This window comes from Ambystoma mexicanum, chromosome 11 (genome assembly GCF_040938575.1).
Source record: "Ambystoma mexicanum isolate Mex_15411 chromosome 11, UKY_AmexF1_1, whole genome shotgun sequence".
NCBI classification, from domain to species: domain Eukaryota; kingdom Metazoa; phylum Chordata; class Amphibia; order Caudata; family Ambystomatidae; genus Ambystoma; species Ambystoma mexicanum.
Genome location: NC_090934.1, coordinates 249,169,593 through 249,191,859, shown reverse-complemented (window position 1 = coordinate 249,191,859; position 22,267 = coordinate 249,169,593). Strand labels below are relative to the sequence as shown.

The 22,267-nt window shown below is 45.7% G+C and overlaps 1 protein-coding gene across 1 annotated transcript in view; it reads right to left on the bottom strand.

The window, feature by feature from the left end:
* Positions 1–22,267, bottom strand: part of LOC138503329 (lysophospholipid acyltransferase 2-like) — a 228,382-nt gene that overhangs the window by 162,888 nt on the left and 43,227 nt on the right. Inside the window, exon 2 of the mRNA XM_069622961.1 lies at positions 4,058–4,203. Coding sequence (XP_069479062.1) covers positions 4,058–4,203 — 146 coding nt within the window. The remainder of the gene's footprint in view (positions 1–4,057; positions 4,204–22,267) is intronic.

The window sequence follows — 22,267 nt, the reverse complement described above, 5'->3', positions numbered from 1 at the left end:
CGCCTAGCTGCATCCCTGCTTCTATTCCCCAAGGTTTCCTAGAAAGGGAAAAGCATGGGGATATAGCTCAGTAGGTGAGATGCCCCAGGCATAGCAAGAAAAACCAGCCACTCGCCTAGCTGCATCCCTGCTTCTATTCCCCAATGTTTCCTAGAAAGGGAAAAGCGTGGGGATATAGCTCAGTAGGTGAGATGTCCCAGGCATCGCAAGCACCATCAGCCACTCGCCTAGCTGCATCCCTGCTTCTATTCCCCAAGGTTTCCTAGAAAGGAAAATGCAGGGGGATATAGCTCAGTAGGTGAGATGGCCCAGGAATATAAAGCAGCATCAGCCACTCGCCTAGCTGCATCCCTGCTTCTATTCCCCAAGGTTTCCTAGAAAGGAAACGCATGGGGATATAGCTCAGTAGGTGAGATGGCCCAGGAATATAAAGCAGCATCAGCCACTCGCCTAGCTGCATCCCTGCTTCTATTCCCCAAGGTTTCCTAGAAACGGAAAAGCATAGGGATATAGCTCAGTAGGTGAGATGCCCCAGGCATAGCAAGAACCACAAGCCACTCGCCTAGCTGCATCCCTGCTTCTATTCCCCAATCTTTCCTAGAAAGGGAAAAGCGTGGGGATATAGCTCAGTAGGTGAGATGCCCAGGCATAGCAAGCACCATCAGCCACTCGCCTAGCTGCATCCCTGCTTCTATTCCACAAGGTTTCCTAGAAAGGGAAAGCGTGGGGATATAGCTCAGTAGGTGGGATGCCCCAGGCATAGCAAGCACATAGCTGCATCTCTGCTTCTATTCCCCACGGTTTCCTAGGAAGGGAAACGTGTGGTGATATAGCTCAGTAGGTGAGATGCCCCAGGCATAGCAAGCACCATCAGCCACTCGCCTAGCCTCATCCCTGCTTCTATTCCCCCATGTTTCCTAGGAAGGGAAAGCGTGGTGATATAGCTCAGTAGGTGAGATGCCCCAGGCATAGCAAGCACATAGCTGCATCTCTGCTTCTATTCCCCACGTTTTCCTAGGAAGGGAAACGCGTGGGGATATAGCTCAGTAGGTGAGATACCCCAGGCATAGCAAGCACCATCAGCCACTCGCCTAGCTGCATCCCTGCTTCTATTCCCCAAGGTTTCCTAGAAAGGGAAAGCATGGGGATATAGCTCAGATGCCCCAAGCATAGGAAGCACATAGCTGCATCCTTGCTTCTATTCCCCACGGTTTCCTAGGAAGGGAAAAGCGTGGTGATATAGCTCAATGGGCGACATGCCCCAGGCATAGCAAGCCCCATCAGCCACTCACCTAGGTTCATCCCTGCTTCTATTCCCCAAGGTTTCCTAGAAAGGGAAAGCATGGTGATATAGCTCAGTAGGTGAGATGCCCCAGGCATAGCAAGCACATAGCTGCATCCCTGCTTCTCTTCCCCATGGTTTCCTAGGAAGGGAAAAGCGTGGTGATATATCTCAGTATGTGAGATGCCCCAGGCATAGCAAGCATCATCAGCCACTCGCCTAGCTGTATCCCTGCTTCTATTCCACGAGGTTTCGTAGGAATGGAAACGCGTGGTGATATAGCTCAGTAGGTGAGATGCCCCAGGCATAGCAAGCACTATCAGCCACTCGCCTAGCTGCATCCCTGCTTCTATTCCCCAAGGTTTCCTAGAAAGGGAAAGCGTGGGGATATAGCTCAGTAGGTGAGATGCCCCAGGCATAGCAAGCACATAGCTGCATCTCTGCTTCTATTCCCCACTGTTTTCTAGGAAGGGAAAAGCGTGGTGATATAGCTCAGTAGGTGAGATGCCCTAGGCATAGCAAGCACCATCAGCCACTCGCCTAGCTGCATCCCTGCTTCCTATTCCCCCATGTTTCCTAGGAAGGTAAAGCGTGGTGATATAGCTCAATGGGTGAGATGCCCCAGGCATAGCAACCCCCATCAGCCACTCACCTAGGTGCATCCCTGCTTCTATTCCCCAAGGTTTCCTAGAAAGGGAAAGCGTGGTGATATAGCTCAGTAGGTGAGATGCCCCAGGCATAGCAAGCACATAGCTGCATCCCTGCTTCTATTCCCCATGGTTTCCTAGGAAGGGAAAAGCGTGGTGATATAGCTCAGTAGGTGAGATGCCCCAGGCATAGCAAGCATCATCCTCGAAAATATTGACAGCACGGGGTGTCAAACAAGGCTGTATTTTGGCAGCCACCATTTTTAACTTGTTTATCGACATCAACTCAGATGATCCGAAATTAGGGCCACATCAAATTGCATGGATTTTATATGTGGATGATCTTATTTTAATTTCCAAAACTCCATCTGGTTTACAACGGTTAATAAAAGGACTTTCACATTACGTTCAAGAAAATCACATGTCAATTAACTTAACCAAAACTCAGATTATGCAATGTGGTAATAGAAAATGTACATCTGGACCTTTCAGGAAGAGCTCATTTGTATCACCCCACAATATAAATACTTAGGAGTGATTATTAACAATTTGAGGCTTGACCTTCCTTATGTTCTGGACATAAAACAAAAATTGCAAACGCTAACTTGCCAAGCTAAAGTCCTCTTATACAAATATGGCAAATACACATGCTCCCCGGTCCTCTTGCATTTTACCAATTCTCACGTATTGTTCTGAAACAAAACATCCAAGGGAACGTGTGTTTTGGGATCGATTAGAGGGCACATTTTGGCGTGTAGTGTTCAAGCTACCAAATTCAACTCCTGGGCCCTTGATACAATATGAGTTAGGAGCACTTTCTATGTTTGTGTTTTATGCTTGGAAATTATGTTCGTTAATGAGTACATTTTTGTTGTTCATAAATTGTATCGACTTATCTCACATATTGGCCATTTATATGTTGAAATCTACCCATCCTTTTCCAACTAAGTGGAGACATTTTGTTGCTAATCTGTTAGTAGATGCTGATATAACAATCGACTTGCTAATAACAAATCCTAATCGTGCTCAGAAGAAACTATATCAGCACAATTGGATTTGTACCTTAGATCAATGCTCACATTACAAAGACTATAGCAACCAACTTTTTGGATCGAAAAAAATGAGAACTACAGCATCTTACTTAAATTTCCTTCATCTCACTTTAGAAATCATTACCTCAGGTTTAGACTCAACCTATGGCCCACTAAAGAATTCTTATGTAGGAGAGGACAACTAAAGAAACAGCAGAATATTTGCCGGTTTTGCCAACTGCCAGATTGTGAGGAAAATCTAAAACATTTAATAGTTGCTTGCTCCTCATTGAAGGAGCTACGCTGTAAATACTTTAAAAGAGTATATGAGAATTATAACCTGCTAACTATAGATGTACTCTGGCATAGAATATTTTCTTCTCCTCTGCAAGCTGTCTGTATAGCTACTGTGCAATTTATCTTAGAATTAAATCTAGAGACAACTGAACCCACAGACTAACGAGATCTAAATCGATCCAATAACTAACATGTTCTCCACCATATGTTCCAAAGTGTGGGTTATGCACGTGCCGAAACGCTGTTAGAATTTAGAGACAGAAATTGCATAGGACCTGTATATATATGAATTATGTTTGATTTTTTATGATCTCTAAGACGTTATAGACTCCAAAATATAAACATTTCCAAGTTGTTTTCTTTTGTGTAATTTGATGTATTGAAACGTTGAAATGTCTGATGTAATATTTATAATATGTATTTTTCTATTTGCTGTTGATTATGTGTGATATTGAAAGGTTGAAGTATCAACCAAACAATTAAATCATTTCTTTTTTTTAAAAAAAGCAAGCTTCATCAGCCCCTCGCCTAGCTGTATCCCTGCTTCTATTCCCCAATGTTTCCTAGGAAGGAAAAGCGTGGTGATATAGCTCAGTAGGTGAATCACATAGTGCTATGATCTGGGTGTAAGCTTCAAGTTGGAGGCTTTCATCCAATCAATGCAGCCTTCATTTTTTATCTTTCACAGGTCAATAACATTAGTTGTATATTAATAATATATAGGCCAAAAGGCTGCTCTGTTGCCAGCGTATTGTAGAAAAATGCTCCGGGTTAATAGAATTAGAACACGTAGTACTTACCACCCAAAGCAGAACATGCAAATGTAGAGGCCCAGCAGCGTGGCCATGGCGTGCCTGATGAGAGGGCTAGTGTGCGCAGGGTGCAGGTACCGCCGGAAGAGGAAGGCAGCGGCGAGCGCGCTGAACTGAGAGACCAGGAAATCCTTCTGTTGAGCAACACCACAGAGACACGGCCAAAAAAGGAAGCAAAAATTACTCGAAGGGTTAACAGAGCGATTATAAAAACAAACACTGCTGCTGCCTTACTCCTCACTCACCCCCTACTTTATGTGGGCAAGCAGAATGCTGATATCACCAATGCTGCTCCCTTACTCCTCCCTCAACCTCCCTACTTTATGTGGCCACGCAAGAATGCTGTTATAACCAACGCTGCTGCCTTACTCATCCCTCACCTCCCCCCTACTTTATGTGGGCACGCAGCATGTTGTTGTAAAGATACTGGAGGGGGGGTCTGTACTTCCGCTCTCTATATGGTAGAGGAGAGGCACAGAGGACCCCAGCCAAGATTCTCTATAAGGTAGCAATGGACGAGCAATGAAGGCATAGCTTCTCAGGAGGTGATGCAGGCTGGTTCTTAAGTACAGTGTAGTCCCCTAGCCCCCACAAAGGAATGTCCACACACTGTATTACTGAAAACACAGTGTTTATATAATTAATATTCAAAGGTATGTACACTATCACAATAACGCACTTTGTACTCAGAAATCAACAATGATAAATATATACAATTCCAAAGTGGTACCACCAATATTATCAGATCTCTTTGAAGTGCATCAACTATACGGTCAGAATGTCACACAGATCAATAACAAGGAAACCAGCAATGGAGATAGGAAGGAAAGCAAGATGGTTCACAGAATTGGCAGACTACTGGTCCAGCTACCTAGACACAGTTCTGTGTGGAGATCCCCCCACCTGGGCAACCTGTAAAATAAAGATATAGCACAAGCCCAGTCCATATATTGCCCAATAGTCTTGTTCTCTCCTATAATGTTTTCACCCCCCCAATGTACCTGGTGGAGTAGAGTTCTTCGAAGAAGCGTCGACGGATCCTTCTTGAGTGACTCCCTTTAAAGCAGGAGCCACGGATCGTCGAGAGGCGTCGAAGAAGGTGAACTTGGCGTCGACGACGTCAATGAGAAGTTCGTGGATGCCGAGACCACGGCATCGATCCAGGCAGTGCTCGTCGGCGACGTCCTGCGAGGATGAGGTGTGCAGGGCACCTCGGCAATTGATTGTTCAGGACCGCAAAGAGTTTCTGAAGAACTGTGGCCCAGCAAGGGCGTCGAGGCATCGAAGTCTTTGTGGCCTTCAGGTGGCGGGGAAACCCACCGGCGGATTCTCCTCGGCGCGTCGGGGGCCTTGACTTTCTCTGGCAGGACAAAGCGGTCGATGTTGCGGACAAGAGAGTCCTTCGATTCAAATGTTCTTAGGCAAAGGAGCGGGCGGCTCTGGTCGTCGGCGGCACGGCGTCAAGCGGTCCCCTCTTCTGGGGCAACACGACTTCGACGTGCCTCCAGCGGTTACACAAACCTGCGAACCCTGGTCGACGGCAATTAACTTCGACAGCGGCGAAGTCTGGGTGCTTCACTTTGTTCTCCTCAGTGGTCCCCGTCTTCGGTCGGCAGCCTTTTGAGGGTCTGACTTCAAGGGAGCTTCGGCGAAAGTTAGCGGTGCTCGATGGTCCCTCGGAGCACGGGAAGAGGCCGCCTTACCAGGTCCTCTCTTGGATCAGTCTTCGACGAGTTTGGCAGCTTTCAGATCGGGTCAAAGCAAATGCTACAGCAAGTCTTCTTCTTCCAGCTGGGCGTCGAGGATCAGCAGTTCCAGTTACTCTTCAAGTGTGGACACAACTTCTGAACAATTTCCAGTGGTGAGAGGTCCCCAGATATACTATTCTGTCTCTCATCCACACTGCTGGGTCACACTCAGCAGCCAATCATACAGAAGGGCATTCATGCAGTCAGTCAGCCAATCAGGCACACAGTGCATTCAGGCCATCCTCCTCCCTCTCAGACACTCACAACAAGGAATGTGGATTGGGACAAGTACCCAGCCATTCAACACTACACACTGCATTCAGGCCAGTTTCGGGCAGGGCTGTCTCAGTCTTTGTCTCTCATACCAGAAACCAGACAGCGACAACAAGAAGTGTATATTGGTCACACACTCCATTCACCCAGGTCCCACCCACAGGGTGTACCCACAACATACAGTCACTGGGAAGGCTCCAGCCAGTCTGGACTGAACTTCACAACAACACCATATATGGAACTTCCACCCAACAGCCATTCAGGGGAAGGGACAGAGTCAGGGCTTCCCAGGACTTTGGGAAAACAAGGTAACAGGCAATAGTAAGCAAGAGGCCACAGGGAGCATCTTGTTTTCCATCAGGAATCAACTGATTCCAATGGCAGGGCCTGGGTATCCCAAAATGGAGGATACTCAGAGCGCCTGTCAATTCGGCATGGAGTTTCCACCAGCCAATACCCTGCTCTGTGGGCCACCCACAGGTGCCCAAAAACATACACTAGGGGCAGAGGGTTGTACCCCCACCCATGGGTGCCATAAGGGTATCCCATGGGTCTGTACACCAAACCAAAAACAGGAGGAGCTGCACCACCAGGAAGAAAACAATACAGAACACATATGAAAAAGGACTACAAGACAAGGACAGGGAGGTCCTGTCCCTCCAATGCATTTCCAGCATCACAGTTGTTATAACCAACGCTGCTGCCTTACTCTTCCCTCACCTCTCCCTATATTATGTGGGCAAAGAGCATGCTTGTATCACCAATGCTGCTGCCTTGCTCCACCCTCAACTCTCCTAGTTTATGTGGGCATGCAGCATGTTGTAATAACCAACGCTGCTGCCTTACTCCTCCCTCACCTCCCCCCTACATTATGTGGGCAAGCAGCATGCTTGTATCACCAATGTTGCTGCCTTACTCCTCCCAAGCAGCATGATGGTATCACCAATGTTGCTGCCTTGCTCCTCCCTCACCCCCTATTTTATGTGGACAGGTAGCATGTTGATATCAGCAATGCTGCTACCTTACTTCTCCCTCAACCCCCCTACTTTATGTCGGCAAGCAGCATGCTGATATCACCAATGCTGCTGCCTTACTACTCCCTCAAACCCCCTACCTTATGTGGGCAAGCGTCATGCTGGTATCACCAATGGTGCTGCCTTACTCCTCCCTCAGCCCCCCTACCATATGTGGGCAAGCAAGGCTGCTGCCTTACTCCTCTCTCACCCCCCTACTTTATGTGGGCAAGCAGCATGCTGATATCACCAATGCTGCTGCATTGCTCCTCCATCAATCCCCCCTGCCTTATGTGGGCAAACAGCATGCTGGTATCACCAATGCTGCTGCCTTACTCCTCCCTCACCACCCTACTTTATGTGGGCAAGCAGCGTGTTGATATCACCAATGCTACTACCTTACTCCTTCCACAACCCCACTACATTATGTGGGCAAGAAGCATGCTAATATCACCAATGCTGCTCCCTTACTCCTCCCTCAAACCCCCTGCGTAATGTGGGAAAGCAGCATGCTGGTATCACGAATGCTGCTGCCGTACTCCTCCCTCACCCCCCCTACTTTATGTGGGCAAGCAGCATGCTGGTATCACCAATGCTGCTGCCTTACTCCTCCCTCAACCCCCCCTACTTTATGTGGGCAAGCAGCGTGCTGATATCACCAATGCTGCTGCCTTATTCCTCCTCAAGCCCTACTTTATATGGGTAAACAGCATGCTGGTATCACTAATGCTGCTGCCTTACTCCTCCCTCACCCCCTAATTTATTTGGGCAGGCAGCATGCTGATTTAACCAGTGCTGCTGCCTTACTTCTCCCTCAACCCCTACTTCATGTGTGCAAGCAGTGTGCTGATATTACTAATGCTGCTGCCTTACACCTCCCTCACCCCTTACTTTATGTGGGCAAGCAGCATGCTGATATTACCAGTGCTGCTGCCTTACTTCTCCCTCAACCCCTACTTTATGTGTGCAAGCAGCATGATGATATCACTGATGCTGCTGCCTTACTCCTCCCTCAACCCCCTACTTTATGTGAGCAAGCAGCATGCTGTTATCACCAACGCTGCTGCCTTACTCCCCCTTCGCCCCCTGCCCCTACTTTATGTGGGCAAGCAGCATGCTGGTATCACCAATGCTGTTGGTGTCTCCCCTTGCATGTTTCTCTATATTGGCCCATAACATTGCAAGCCACTCTACATTGTCTTTCCCTCTGCTGGTCCCTTTCTCCAACATTCTTTGCATGCCTGATACTTTTCTGCTCACTGGAGAGCTTTGAAAAGGCCTAAAGGTGGTGAAAGAACTGTGCGAGCAATCAGCATATCATGACAATTCATTGTGCACCAGGGGGAGGAGGGGCGTCCACTTCCGCCGAAAACCACATCCCAAGTTTAGGAAGTTTATTTGTGACAGCCCCACCTAAGTCCATAGGCTTTCCCATCTAAAGTTATCTGAATGTACTAAGATCACCCCCACCCTCCAGCATTGGGCTGGGTGCGTGTATTGGTACTCAATGTATAGTCCTTGGATGGATCCAGTTATCCCTGATGTGTTGTAAACTCGCCGAGTGTAGATTTGTGTCAGAGGCGAGAGCTTACCCAAGGAGCTGTACATCTGGTTATGCTCTAAAATCCTGCCCAGCCGATGCCTCCTAAGAGATATTTTCCATGGTATGCAGAGAATATGCGGATAGCCAGGACATGACCTCTCTACCTGTCACCTGCAGAGGGGTACATCCTATCACCCATGATCTTCATCCTCTAAATGAACCCTCTTCATCATCCATCACATCAACATTCCCCTCCACCCAAAAACCGAGACAATACGCAGGTCTACCCATAAATATCAACCAGGGGTACTTTGAATGTGAATAATGTTCCTGCAAGCTTGCTACATTTCAAATCTGAGGAAATGGTTTGAGCAGAGCAACCCTGGCTCCAGTTGGCTCATTCAAAGAAGGCCAGAACGCTGGTCGGGGAGACGGGGAATGGCCTCAGGTCCTGGCTCGGGTGAGCTCTAAGTGACAGGTTAAACTCCTTTTTTGTTTGCGGAATTGTATTGAGGAAGAGGTCAGGACAGGGTGCTTAACCCAACGTCATAAGATTTGCACTCTCTTTCCTCCACTAACCCATACTAAAACTCTCCATACTCCTGCAAAACAACCCCATGCATAACAACTTTGGCATGCACACAAGACAACCATAACCCCCCTCCCCCTCACATGCCACTCACTGACACCAAACAGCAGAACTCTACATCTCCTTAAATAACTCACAATCCCAATATGGCCAATGCATCCTTATGTCACAAGGCACACACAGCTTCCCATATGGACGCAAATGCCTTGCACGCCCACCGCGCAGACTATTCAAAAGCAAAGTCACACACAGTGAATGTTATTGTCTAACTGAAACTACCAACACCATAGCAAACGTATTCACACACTCCCTCTCTACTCCCAGTAACAAAGCAACCCCTTTCTTATTTTCAGATCCACCAGGACACCTGGGAACCATGCAAATGGCTGTGGTAAGCTGTATAAATCCCACTAACATAACATATGGGGTGAGGAGATGAGGGTCAGAATGAAGAATAATCAGAGAGGAAACACAATTGGGATGAGTGTGAGGGTATATAGTGTGAGGAGATGAGGGTCTGAATGAAGAAAAATCAGAGAGGAAACACAATTGGGAAGAGTGTGAGGGTATACTTGAAACACTTGTGTATAGGCGCGTTATAAATACCATATCATATCATAATCATATCATATCATATATCATATCATATCATATATGGCTGTTGGAGTAGTCATGCGCATCTCTTAAATGTGATGAGGTACTGGTAAGCATGAGTATAGGACTCAGGAGAGTAGAGCTCGGTTTAGAGCATTTTCGTTGTGATGGCAACATCCAGACCCAACGAAGTATGGTACTACATGTAGTTAGTTGGCGAGTGGTTGCATGATGGCCATGAGATGTGCCCAAGCGGGCACTAGTAGTGTGGAGTGCAGATTAATGAAATGTTTGCACCGTAATCTCAGATTATACTGGCTCACTCGTTTATAGAGGTGAAATGCTGGTACTCAGTACTGACACAAATGCCAATTGCCAGTACTGACAGCACAAGAGCAATGTCCCCTTTAAAGCACATGTGTCCCAGTTTTCCTTTTTTTACTGTGAAATATAGATATATGTATAGACATAAACAACTTGGCTCTTATACTGTATATGATAACAGCAAAGGTGTGTTCAAAGACAGGCAGCAGAACCAATGCTGCAACCTGCCAATGACGAACAAGCTTGCTGAAGTGTGTTAACTTTCTTAGCGAATCATCTTTGGTAATGGAGGCAACCATAGCAGCTCGCGAAACCTATTTCTGGCCATATGGGCACTGGGATTAACTTCTATTGTGGCCGTTTATAGGCTGGTGCCATCTTCTGTTCCTGGGCAGGCTTTTCTATGACTGGACAGCTGGAGATCCTGTAAGTTTTAAAGTAGTACTAAAAAAATAAAAATAAATGAATCCAAAAGAATACGAGTGTATTCCTTTTTTATCAAAATCAAGTAGACATGATGACAGATAATAGGTATAAAATAATAATAGGGAAAAATACAGGAACTTAAATACTGTCAAACCAAAATGTGAATGGCCATCGCGTAGCACTGCCTTTGAAGGATCGGAAGGCTCACATTGGCTACATTCTCCGGTACACGAACACAAAAGATGTGTCAACAGGTACAACCAGTGCAACATATTGTCTGATCTGTTTGGCTAGCCACCGTGCAATGTAATAGCTACACGAATAATCTATTGGATGCAGACAGTGGCTCGCTAGATGCATTGTTAACAACGATTTTCCACGTGCAATAAGTGTATCCCTTTGCACACACTTGGCATGGTAAAGAATGAACACCCCACTGTATGCACGTGCAACGCTATGGCGACGTGTGGCACTTCTCGCGAGAACTGCAAGAGACTGATGTCACTCCCGACGTCCTGGTGCAAGGCTAGTGTGTAGCAGATGCAGTTGTGCGCATGTCAGCACAGCAGCGCATGCACAGATTCCACGCCCTATCGTGACATTCCACCGCAGGGTTCCAATTACCCACCCTAACTAGAACTGGAAGAGAAGGAACGGCCAATGGAATGTATCGCAGATGAGTGACCATCTACGTGTGAATGGCATGTGAATGGCGTGCATGAATTTAAACGTCATGAGCTTGTGTGTGCACGCCAGGCCCTCAAGCGTACCATGTTTGGTGGTGGCACACATGCCCGAGCTTTCTGGATGGCGAGGGGCTTGAGGCCGAAGACTACGACCATCACTCGTGGCAGTGTAATTATCTCGAATGATAAGCACCCATCTCAAAGTGTAAGAGGCAGCGTGCACGCGGCTATACAATGTATTTGGGTTTCTTGATTTACCGCGTTTTCCATTTAGAAAATCTTTAATTTTTTTTGTTGCTACAAAATGTCATGCGATTTGTTTTCTGTGGAGTTTTCAAATATGTTGAAGGAAATGATGTCAAGAGAGTAACTTTGCAGTGAGATTTTTCTACAGAAGATTAAGCAACTATTGCCCACTAAGGCACGTTTCAGACTATTGCTGGTCAGAGCGTTCAGAAGAAAATGAATTAGGGGAAGCCACAAAGAGAAGATTGCTGGGCCCTAATGGGTGATTACAGCCACAGATCAAAGTGGTCAGGAACTAAAGGGCACGACATTCCCTTACTTTTCATGGTAACCCGTCATCGTTTCCTTACTTTATGCGACCCAGAATAGCGTTCCAGGACGGCAACTTAAAAAAAATACATGCCTACTGGGGGCTTGAACCAGAGCCAGTGCTTTACGTTACTCTCACATTTCTACAGCGCAGACCAATTATTACCCGTAGGCTTAAGGGCGCTACATGTAACAAGACGTACAGACAGTTGGGAGGAAAACAGGGTTTAATGTCCCTATGGGATGATTTTTAAAGGCACATCCACTGACTTTAGAAGAACAGAAAAGTTTTCAGTTTCTTTTTGAATGTCTTTGTTGCTTGAATTTCTCTTATATCCAGAGGAAGTTTATGCCAGGCCAATGGGGCAGCACTACTGAAAGCTCCCTTGAGGGTTTTGTTGGTTTTGCAGTTGTGCGTTTTTAGCTGTGCCATGTTGCTGGATCTGAGTTGTCTCTGATTTTTCTTTTCCACAGTAAAGTCCTTCAGATAATCTGGCATGAAGCCCAGGGTACATTTGTGAGTGATCAACCGCATCCGGAAGGTGATTCTTGCTTTGCCAGGAAACAATTGTAGACTACGTCTAGCCTCTGATACGTGATCCCTCCATTTCAGTTTTTTAATAACCCTCACTGCCCTGTTTTGAATGACCTGCAGACGATTGATCTCACATTGAGAGATGCCAACTAGGAGGCTGCAGCAGTAATTGATTTTTGCGCCTATTATAGCTTTAGCAATCGCCTTTGAGTGATAAATGATCGTAGGTGTGTACGTAATTTTATGTAGTAGGTTGACGCCGAAACCAGACTACTCACTTGAGCTTTCATATTTAGATTTTTATCCAGTGTTATTCCTAGTGTTTTTACTTTTCTCCGTACGTCTAACTTGTGATTTGCTATAGTGAAGCTACTAAACAAAGGGCTCAGCTTTGCTAGTTTCTTTTCCGAACCAACCACCATAAGTTCCGTATTTTCACTGTTAAGCGCTAAATGATTTTGAACCATCCAATTCTGTATAATGTCATAAGTGCTGTTAATGCGTGCATCGTCATAGCTATGTGAGCCTGCTAACGGGATGACACATTGCGTGTCATCGGCATAGTTTGTGAATATAATATTGTGTTGCGCAAGGAGGTAAAAAAATGGAGCCATGAATATATTGTAAAGGGTGGGCGAAACGCATGCCCCTTGTGGTACGCCAAATGTTAGAGTGACTGGTTTAGCTTCAGCTTCTCCGCTTGCCACCCTGCATTGTCTCCCACTCAGAAATGATACCATCCACAACTACGGCACCCCGTTCCAAAATGGCATGCACAAAAAACAGGTTTTTGAATACAAACAAGTGACGCATATCGTCACGGGATTTGCTTATCTTAACTTCCGGGTAAGATTTGGCAGTGTTTACAACACTAGCACACGGCAATCGCACGCGTATTATTTCGTTTTTGAGAACGCAACATCCCTGCACACAAAAGGTAAGAAGCTCCGTTTCTTTTTTCTACACCAGGAAGCCGCACCTATAATAATGTGTACGTGCTTCATAGCACTGCATCCTCCTATTGACAAAGCGTGTATCGCTTATACACATATATATTGTTTTTATCTAGTGACACCTTTAGAACCTGTTAGGAGCAGCAATAACAGTGGACAGCCCGAATTTCATATATCTCCTAACGCGAGTGGGCTGTTAAAGTAAGTGTTTCTACCATTTTGTTGAACTGGTTCTAAAACAGCTATGACCCCACAACTACCTGTTCTGAAGTAAATTAGAAACACAAAAGAGAGAAAAGAACACGATTTCATATTGGTAAATTTTTATTGATTTTGGTATTTTTTTCTGATTCCCATTAGGCACCATTGTACAATTTATAAAAACCACGAATGAGAGCAAATTAACATTTTTTCAATTATGAATGAATCTACTGTCTAAAATCCCTGAGGAACCGCCAAACGAAAGGCAGAGAAACATGTGTCGGGAATAGACTGGGAACAAACTGAAACTGTGTAGTAACATTATTGTATTGAATGAATCTTATAATTCAGCCAAATAAGTTCTTTGGGAAAAGACCAATTATGTGAAGTAACAGCATTGAACTGAATGAAAATTATAAATTCAACCCAACTTTTTCTTTTGGAATGAACAAAGGCTAAGTCAAACCAGCATCCCTGTTCATTTTTATGATTGAAACTGGCTTCAACGCCTTAAATGATTTTCGCTGACTGTGTAAATGTTCCTGTTATCAAGTAGAGCGTGGACTGTTTCTAGGTCTAAACAACCATTTGTGCAGTATCGTGTCCCTTTACAGTTTAATGGTAATAGACCTTTGTTCCTCTGCCTGCATCCACATTATCACGAGACAGTGAGGAGTGCCGGAATCAGCTGAAGACTGTTTTGATTTGTTCCATCCACTGAGTGGCCTGATCTGAAAAGCCAGCAATATATCATGGTCCACCAGGTCGAATGCTGAGGAAGAATCCAAAATCATGAGCAGTGATACAAACCAGCTGTCCATTCTTTCTAGTAACTTGCACGTCAGGTCAAGGAGGGCTGTTTCCGTCCCATGACCATGCCCGAACCCTGATTTAAATTTATTGAGAACGGGGTAGTTATTAATATGCAGTGAAATCTGATCATATGCCACCCTGTCCAAGATCTTGAGGAGGAAGGGGGTGTTTGTGATTGGTCTATAGTTGGTTGGGGTTATTGGACATAGTTGAAGCTTTTTTTAGCAGTTGTGTAACCCATGCCTGTTTGAGGCCAATGGGGACATGATTTTCTTCAAAGGAGGCATTAATACATTTTGTAAGCACGGGTATTAAGATGTCAGGGCATTCCTTAATAATCATAGCAGAGCAGGGGGTCTCCCCCACAGCTACTGGGTTTCAATGTTGTGATGACCTTAGCTAGTTCTTCTTCAGAGATTGGGGAGAAGTGAAATTGCTGTCGTAGTTCCACATTGTCAGTAGGCTGGATCTGCTGTAGATTCATCTGATTGTTTATGGAGTCTTTTTTCACCTCTATGTCTTTTTTTAATGCTAGCAAGTTTATTAGACATTGCCTCCAGAATTGAGGTGCACCAATCCTCATTCTTTATCAATGGTTCTTTGTTGGGGCCTCTGGGACTTCCTGTTATCTTCGAATTTTGAAAATGTCTTTCGTATCTGAAGTGGACTAAGTAATTCTGTTGTAAATCGTTTCTTTTTTGGCTGGTATGATTGCTGTCTTAAGAGCCTTAACTGATTTTTTTGAAAAGTGTTAAGCCAGATGTCTTCTGACTTTTTCTCCATGTGTAGAAACATTTTCTCAGCTTTAAGTTTCAGAATTTCTACCAAGAACTACTTGTTGTCCTTGTGTCCTTCCTGGCAGACCTTCCTCTTTAGCGGTGCTAATGATTCAGATATATTATGAAATGTGTTAAGAAACAACTGGGTCACCCCATTGAACGTATCTGATTTCAAAATCTCAGATGGCAAGGTGTAAGTGCTTCCAGTGTTAGCTTCTTGTGGTTTCTGGCTACTTTGATACCCTAGTATTATCGATTCTCTTTGAGAACAGTTAATTAGTAATGTGGAAATAGATGCAGGAATGGTCTATCAAGGGACAAGGTAAAATTACTACGGGTGTGACCTTAACATTGTGGCCCGCCACCCAATTCAGGGCCTATCCTTTTACATGTGTTGGGTTATTGAGTAAATTGCAGAATCCAAATGAGCATAGTGCAGCCTCTAATGTCCCGGAAATGGCGTCTGATTTATTCCCCAGCCATAAATTAAAATCCCAGATTATTAGTAGATTTGTATTGGGTTTTGTGCATAGGTAAAACCTGATTACAGAACTGATCTGGGAAATCAGGATCCACCCTCAGAGCTCTGTAAATAAGCAGTAGGTTCAGAGTGGTGTCAGGGCTGATCCCCATTTTAACAACAAGGAGTTCAGACCCTGCTATGTCATCCATTTTAGTTTCCCATATGTTGAGTTCTGTTCTAAAGCTGAGGGCTACTCCCCCACCTCGGCCCTCCTTTCTTTCCATCCTCAGGATACTATATCCCATAGGAATGGCTAACTCTTAGGAGGGTCCTGCAGCTTCCTTACTCCCGGTTCCTGTTATTGCACAGATGTCGATGTGGCTTTCCTCAATGTGACTGGCCACTTAGACAGCATGCTTTATTAAAGACTTGGAGTTTAATAGCATACATTTTAAGGTTCTGGTCAAAGATTCATCCTGTGTCTTACTGTCATTCGCCTTTGTGGCTATACTTAATTTCCTTTTTGTGGCCCTGTTGTAATTACCTAGATTTGTGTATGGTATGGTGTGGGCGTACGGGGGACTGATCTCCTATTAACATAACCTTCCTCCTCAAGTCTTGTGTCTTCATTGTGGACTGTCAGGACTGCCCTATCGTGGGCCTTAGAAGCAACCTCACCGGGGGAGTGGTTACATCAATTACTGAATGAAGGGGGTAGGAGTGATTGTTTGGTAAAACTTGCTGAATTGGGCTGGGTATAGTTATTCCAGTAGTTTTCCCTTTCTCCTCCAAGAGTGGTGCCTCTTTTGTCTGGACTGACAGGATTTGCCCCCACCGGCCTTGATAGCGTCCTCATGGGGCGGGGTAATCTTGGCAGCAGGAATTGGGGGAGTGTGAGACAAGTTCTTAGAGATAGTCTTTGCTCTGGTAGCTAGCATAGCCAATGAAAAATAAAACCGTGTTCAACTGTATCATTCCTACCTGGATACGGGAGAGTGAGGCAGTTGGAGTCCAACCTGCTTCTTGCATCCTTGATGGCATCTAGCACCTCTGCTATGCCCATTCTGCCCGAGCTGCAGGAAAGCAACGGCACGACTTTCAGCACGTCCCTGGCAATGACCAGCACAGACCGGCTAGTCTTATTCGCACTGGCGCATTCGCACCTGAATTGTGAATTTGTAGTCCGTGAAACTACAATACCGATGGTAGTTGAAGTTTGTACGCATACGGTGTGCATGCAATGCAGCTAGCTCTGATTCAAATCGCTACAGCAGAAATAACAGCAATTAAGCCAGCAGAGCCCAAAAGTGTGCTGATATCAGGCAAGAGCAACATTGCACTGCGCTATCTCTCAGGTGCTGCAAGGGGATTATTTATTTGAATAGGCTGCTTGGGATGTTTCTAGAAAAGTCTGATCTATGAAAGTCTTGTCAAAGCAGGTTCTCTCCTGTTTATCCAGAACCATCAAGGACCACATCGACACGCTTGCTCCAGCCTTGGCCGATTTCTGCAATCACTCCTTTGCCACTGGAACCTTCCCCTCCCTCCAAAACCACTCCCTTGTGCACCCTGTTCTAAAAAAGCCCTCTGCAGATCCTTCCTCTCCGGCTAAGTATCGCCTGATCTCTGTCATTCCTTTCCTGGGAAAACCTTTGTTGAAGCTGTCCATTTCCCAGCTTAATGTTCACACTGAATCTGTTAGTTGTCTCCACGACCACCAGTCCGGCCTCAGAGCTGCCAGAAGCACAGAAACTGCTCTCCTGAACACCAGTGAAGACATGCTCTCCAACCTTGATTCTAACCTTCCTTCGTTCCTCATTCTCCTCAATCTTTCTTCTGCTTTTCATACGGTCAACCATGCCATCCTGCTCAATCGCCTCTGTGATGACCTGGGTATCACTGATCAGGCCGTGGCCTGGCTGGCCTCCTTTCTCACTGATCAACCCTCTCAGGTCCGACTTGGGTCTTTCCTCTCTTCCATCTCTATCTCTACGTCAGGTGTCCCCCAGGGGTCTAACCTTTCTCCCTGGCTTTTCAACCACTACCTGGCACCGCTTGCCCACTACATCACTACTTTCTTCTCCAACTTTCAGTGTTACACAGAGTACACCCAGCTCTCTTTCAGGCTCCCCTCAGCCACCTCTTCTCCTTCTCTCGTACCAGACTGTCTGGCCGTAATTTAGGAATGGTGCACCACCAATGATCTCTGCCTTAATGGCAGTAAGACTGAGATGCTCTTCATCGGAACACCAGCTCCCCCCTTTCTTCCCTCTCTCTGGCTGCCCACTCTGGGTCCTCTTCCTGCTCCTACCTGTGAGGCTAAGAACCTTAAGGTCATCTTCAATCCACCCTGTCCTTCTCTCCTCACCTATCTGGCATTGCTAAGAAGTCAAACTATCAACTGCACCCCTCAGAAGTATTCTCCCTTTCCTCACTTTCCCCCAGAAGCTCACTGTCTCCAGAGCTCTGGTTCTCTCTAGGCTGGACTACTGCAACATCCTTTTTCTAAATCTTCGTGCCTCTACTCTCCGACCTTTACAACCTATCTAGAACAGGACTGCAAGGCATGTCCTTGGCATCAAGCCCAGGGATTGTATCTCTCCAGCAGATCTCTCTCTTCGACAGGGCCTCCCTCTTGAACAGCCTCCCTCAAACTTGAGCATAACCACCTCTGGTTCCGGAAGCAACTCAAGACCTTCCTTTTCGCTTCTGCCTTCTCTCTTCCTCTCCCATGCTGATGTCACGACTGCTCCATGCACTGGTCACCTAGCTACCCTCTGAACCTGGGCCCAGGCTCTTGCATGTCCAGTTGTCCTTCGCACTGCCTCTTGGCTCCCCGAGCACTTGTGGTCTGTTTCTGCAACCCTACAGTCCCCTCCCTCTGCAGGTTTGAGTGATCCACTGGCTGCACTTATTGGGTAACCTGCACTTAACCTCTGGCTGCACTTTGAGTTACCTGCACGTCTGCCCCCCTCCCTCGGCACTTCTCCCCTTCCACTTCCCTGCACTTGCTTGATCTGAATGACACATGGTATAGTAAGATCATTGTTTTGTCCTCCTTCTGTATCCCGCTCCTTGTCTTGTCATGGCCAGAAACACTTGTGTACAGGCGCGTTATAAGTGCCATATCATATCATATATCATATCATATCATGCTGAGTGTGACAATGACACACTAATGGGGATAGTTTAAATCCATTTTATTTCATTGTGTTTTCTTCAGTCTTACTAGAACTGTTGTAAAACACAATGTTGCATGGTGGAGAAGAGGAAAAGAAGGACCCAGCTATGGGGTTTCAATCGGGGTGAGCGGGTGACAGTGAGTATGGAGGGAGTGGCCAGAAAAGTGGGCGGACAGAGAGAACATAATTCCACTTCTTTTTTTTTTACACTTCAACCACTGATTATATGGCCTGTCATCAGTAAGACTGTGCAGTAGCGAGGACCTTCATTAAGGGCAATGGGCCATTACCACCTGGTACAGCCCTCCAATGACATCATTATGGTTATCAACCCGATATCCGAGGTGCTAACAAATGCTATTTATTTCATGTACAACACAGGCAGTGGTGAGTGAGATTAATTTCTCACAAAAAATGTGAGAACTGCAAAACAAGTTGGCCTCCATGGAAACGGCACATGGCGAACTGCATGGAGTTCATCTCCCATTTCCATGGTGACCTAGGATGCTTAAGGGACGATGGCAATGAGCAGAGTAGAGGACATCAAGTGGGGAAGAAGGCGCTCTAGGTGGGGAGACCTGAAGAGCAGATGAAGGACTGAAGCGGGAGAGGAGAGCGGATGGCAAGTTCATTTGGCTCAGCGGTAGTGACAAGTGGCTGAGACACCAACCAGAATGCAGGCATGTGCCAGAAGGTAATGCCTGTGATCCGAGTAACTTGATTGAATGCTGCCTCCTGCCGGGTGCTGATGATATCTATTCATTGCATTCAGAGCATTTCTATTGGGTAAGAGGCTGTCAATAATGGATGGCAAGGAAGCGATCATTGTGTGGGACCGGGTTATGACTATTGACGGATTTGGTCAAAATGACCGAATCCAAATGACCTATACCACCAAATTACCTAAAATAGATACTACTAAATGTCCTACTGACTAAATGTTCGTAGGACATTTTGTAGTATCTATTTGGTGGTGTAGGTAATTTTATTTATTTTTTGGTCGAAACAGGTGCAGGGTATCCCCTGCAACACCCCGCTCACTATACTATGCAGTATAGTGAGAAGGGGTTGTGGAGGACACCCCCGTAGCTCACCCGACCCAAAAAAAGGCTATGGGGGTGTCCCCCGCAACACCCCACTCACTACACTTACACTTTAAAGTATAGTGAGCGGGGAACAACCCTGCAGCTGACCTGACCATAAAAAAAAAGAAAAGAAAGAGATCCTGCAGCGCTGGTTCCCGGAAGTGAAGGGGAACTGGCAACGCAGGTATCAGCCAGATGGAAGGAAAGGTAAGTAGGGGTTGGGGCTGTGGGAGAAGGTTGGGTTTTAGAGGCGTGGGAGGGGGTTAGGGTTTCTATACATTTGGGATTGTTTTACCTTGGATGACCGAATGGGAAATGTACGAACAATTTTGTATTAAGTACATTTCTCATGCGGTCATTTCCATCGCAATCTTTTCAGTCACGGTAAAACAACCCCAAATCCTATTGACTGTCGTGTTATTTTGAGACCACCCTTGACCTGGGGAGTTCCTTCCCACCCCTCAATCAAGGAGCCCTGCAATACTTGTGTAAGTACTTTTAAGCGCTGGCCTTACTGAAGACTCATATAGAGCCACACAAATCTCCTCCCTGTGCCCACAGTGAGTCAAGAACCAGGCCGGGTATAGGAAATATATTTGTATTTATTTTAATTATAGGTAATAGAAATCACACTAAACTACACAAGCCACCTTCTTTGTGGCTCACAATTAACTTCTTGTTACACAAGTGAATCACACTGGTGGGTTAGGAAAAACACAAATTACAATACTTTTCTTTAAACAAATTTCTATTTAAATGATCATCAACACTAGTCCATGCATAAAATCACTTTACATTTGCAATGCTGCACAATTTCGATATTCCTGCATGCTTAAAAGGCTAGCAGTTGGGTTACAGATTTGTACCAATGCATAGGACAATTATGATTTCACCCACACCTTTGCTCAAAATAAGCACAGGGTGATTTAGCCGTGGGTTTTTCCAGACCCCCCCCTACGTTGGTTTGTGTAGGGGAAGTCGGACAGAAAAATTGGGATGATTGAAGAATTTTGGATTTCAGACCAGCGTCCCCTTAAAGGCCTGTGTTGAGGAAGCTGGGCAGTAAAAATTGGGATGATATGAGAATTTAGGATTTTAGACCACCCTCCACTTAAAGTCCTGTATTGGGGAAGCTGGCAGTTTAGGTTTTTTTAGTTTAGGTGCAAAGACACCCCTCTTCCTAAAGAAGTCGGAGTAAACAGGACAAATAGGATCACCCAATTAAATTACAGGCTATAGTTTTCAGCGCACACCGGGAATGAGCTTTGTTAATTTTGAATTTTAAAATCACCCTGTGGTCCACCAAGGGGAATACAATTAATATTTTTGGTTAATTAGGCTACAGATCTACACAGTTTTGCCCCAGCCCACTATAAAGGGAAAGAATTTAAGGCAAGCAGACTGCCCCACCTTTTGGTTTGCCAGGGCTCAGTTCTACTTACATAGAAATCCTCTGTTTAAAGTTAAGGAAAGCCAGCTGCATTTCAGGTCCCTCTTGAAGGATAGGGCCGGGGTCTGGTCACTCCACTCTCAATGATGGCCACCATCAATCCACCATAGGACCCAGCCAGCTTTTAGGCCTTTCCCAGAAATAGACAGCTCCACCCAGATGCAATCTCAGCAATCTCCATTGGTGGTTTCTTGCAGCTGTCTGATGGTATGCTTCAGCAGCTCTCTCCTTCCTCATAGTGCATTCCACTTTATATAGCAGAGATGACACCATCAACCATCAAGTTTACAATCTTGGGGAGGGCCCTGCAAGAGTTCTCACAAATAGGATGGGGCAGTTACCCTTCTCTCTCCTCCCAACTCCTGCCCATCTCCATTTGCTACACAGAGATCCCCCACTGTAGATAATGAGCCAGGCCGGACCTCTGAAGTCACGAGGCCAGTGTCTTATCTGAAGGGGGCCACCATTCCGATCTGAAAGGCATCCATTTATTGTATTTCTTTCAAAGTTCAGCTCCCCTTAATTGTATCCCCCATCATTTTACAGCTCCCCTCTACATTCCAGGCATGCACCAGCCAGGGCTATTTGTCTCTGCACAGAGCCCAGTCTTCAGGGACAACACCGTTCAGGCAGGCCAAAGTTTATTGCAGTTGTAAACAGTTGGGATGCAAGCCAGGCTTCCAGTGGAGGACGTCCTTTGTCAAGTTTGCCCATTTTCCCACCATTTGTCCTTGACTGAAGGGAAGTCACAGATTGCAATTTCTATTTACTGATCAGGGCTCATTTTGTTTTTGCACTGAAAGTGCCGGGCTGTTTCTTTCAATTATTAATAAAATACACTTTTTATTATCTGCTGTTTGTTTTCCTGCTGAAAAGTGGGCCTGAATTGTCGCTGTGTACCCCCTTTTGATGGGTGACAGTTTCACTGAAAAATGATGCATTTATTTCTCAGCCTAGAATGTGATGTTCTTTTCCAATATGCACTC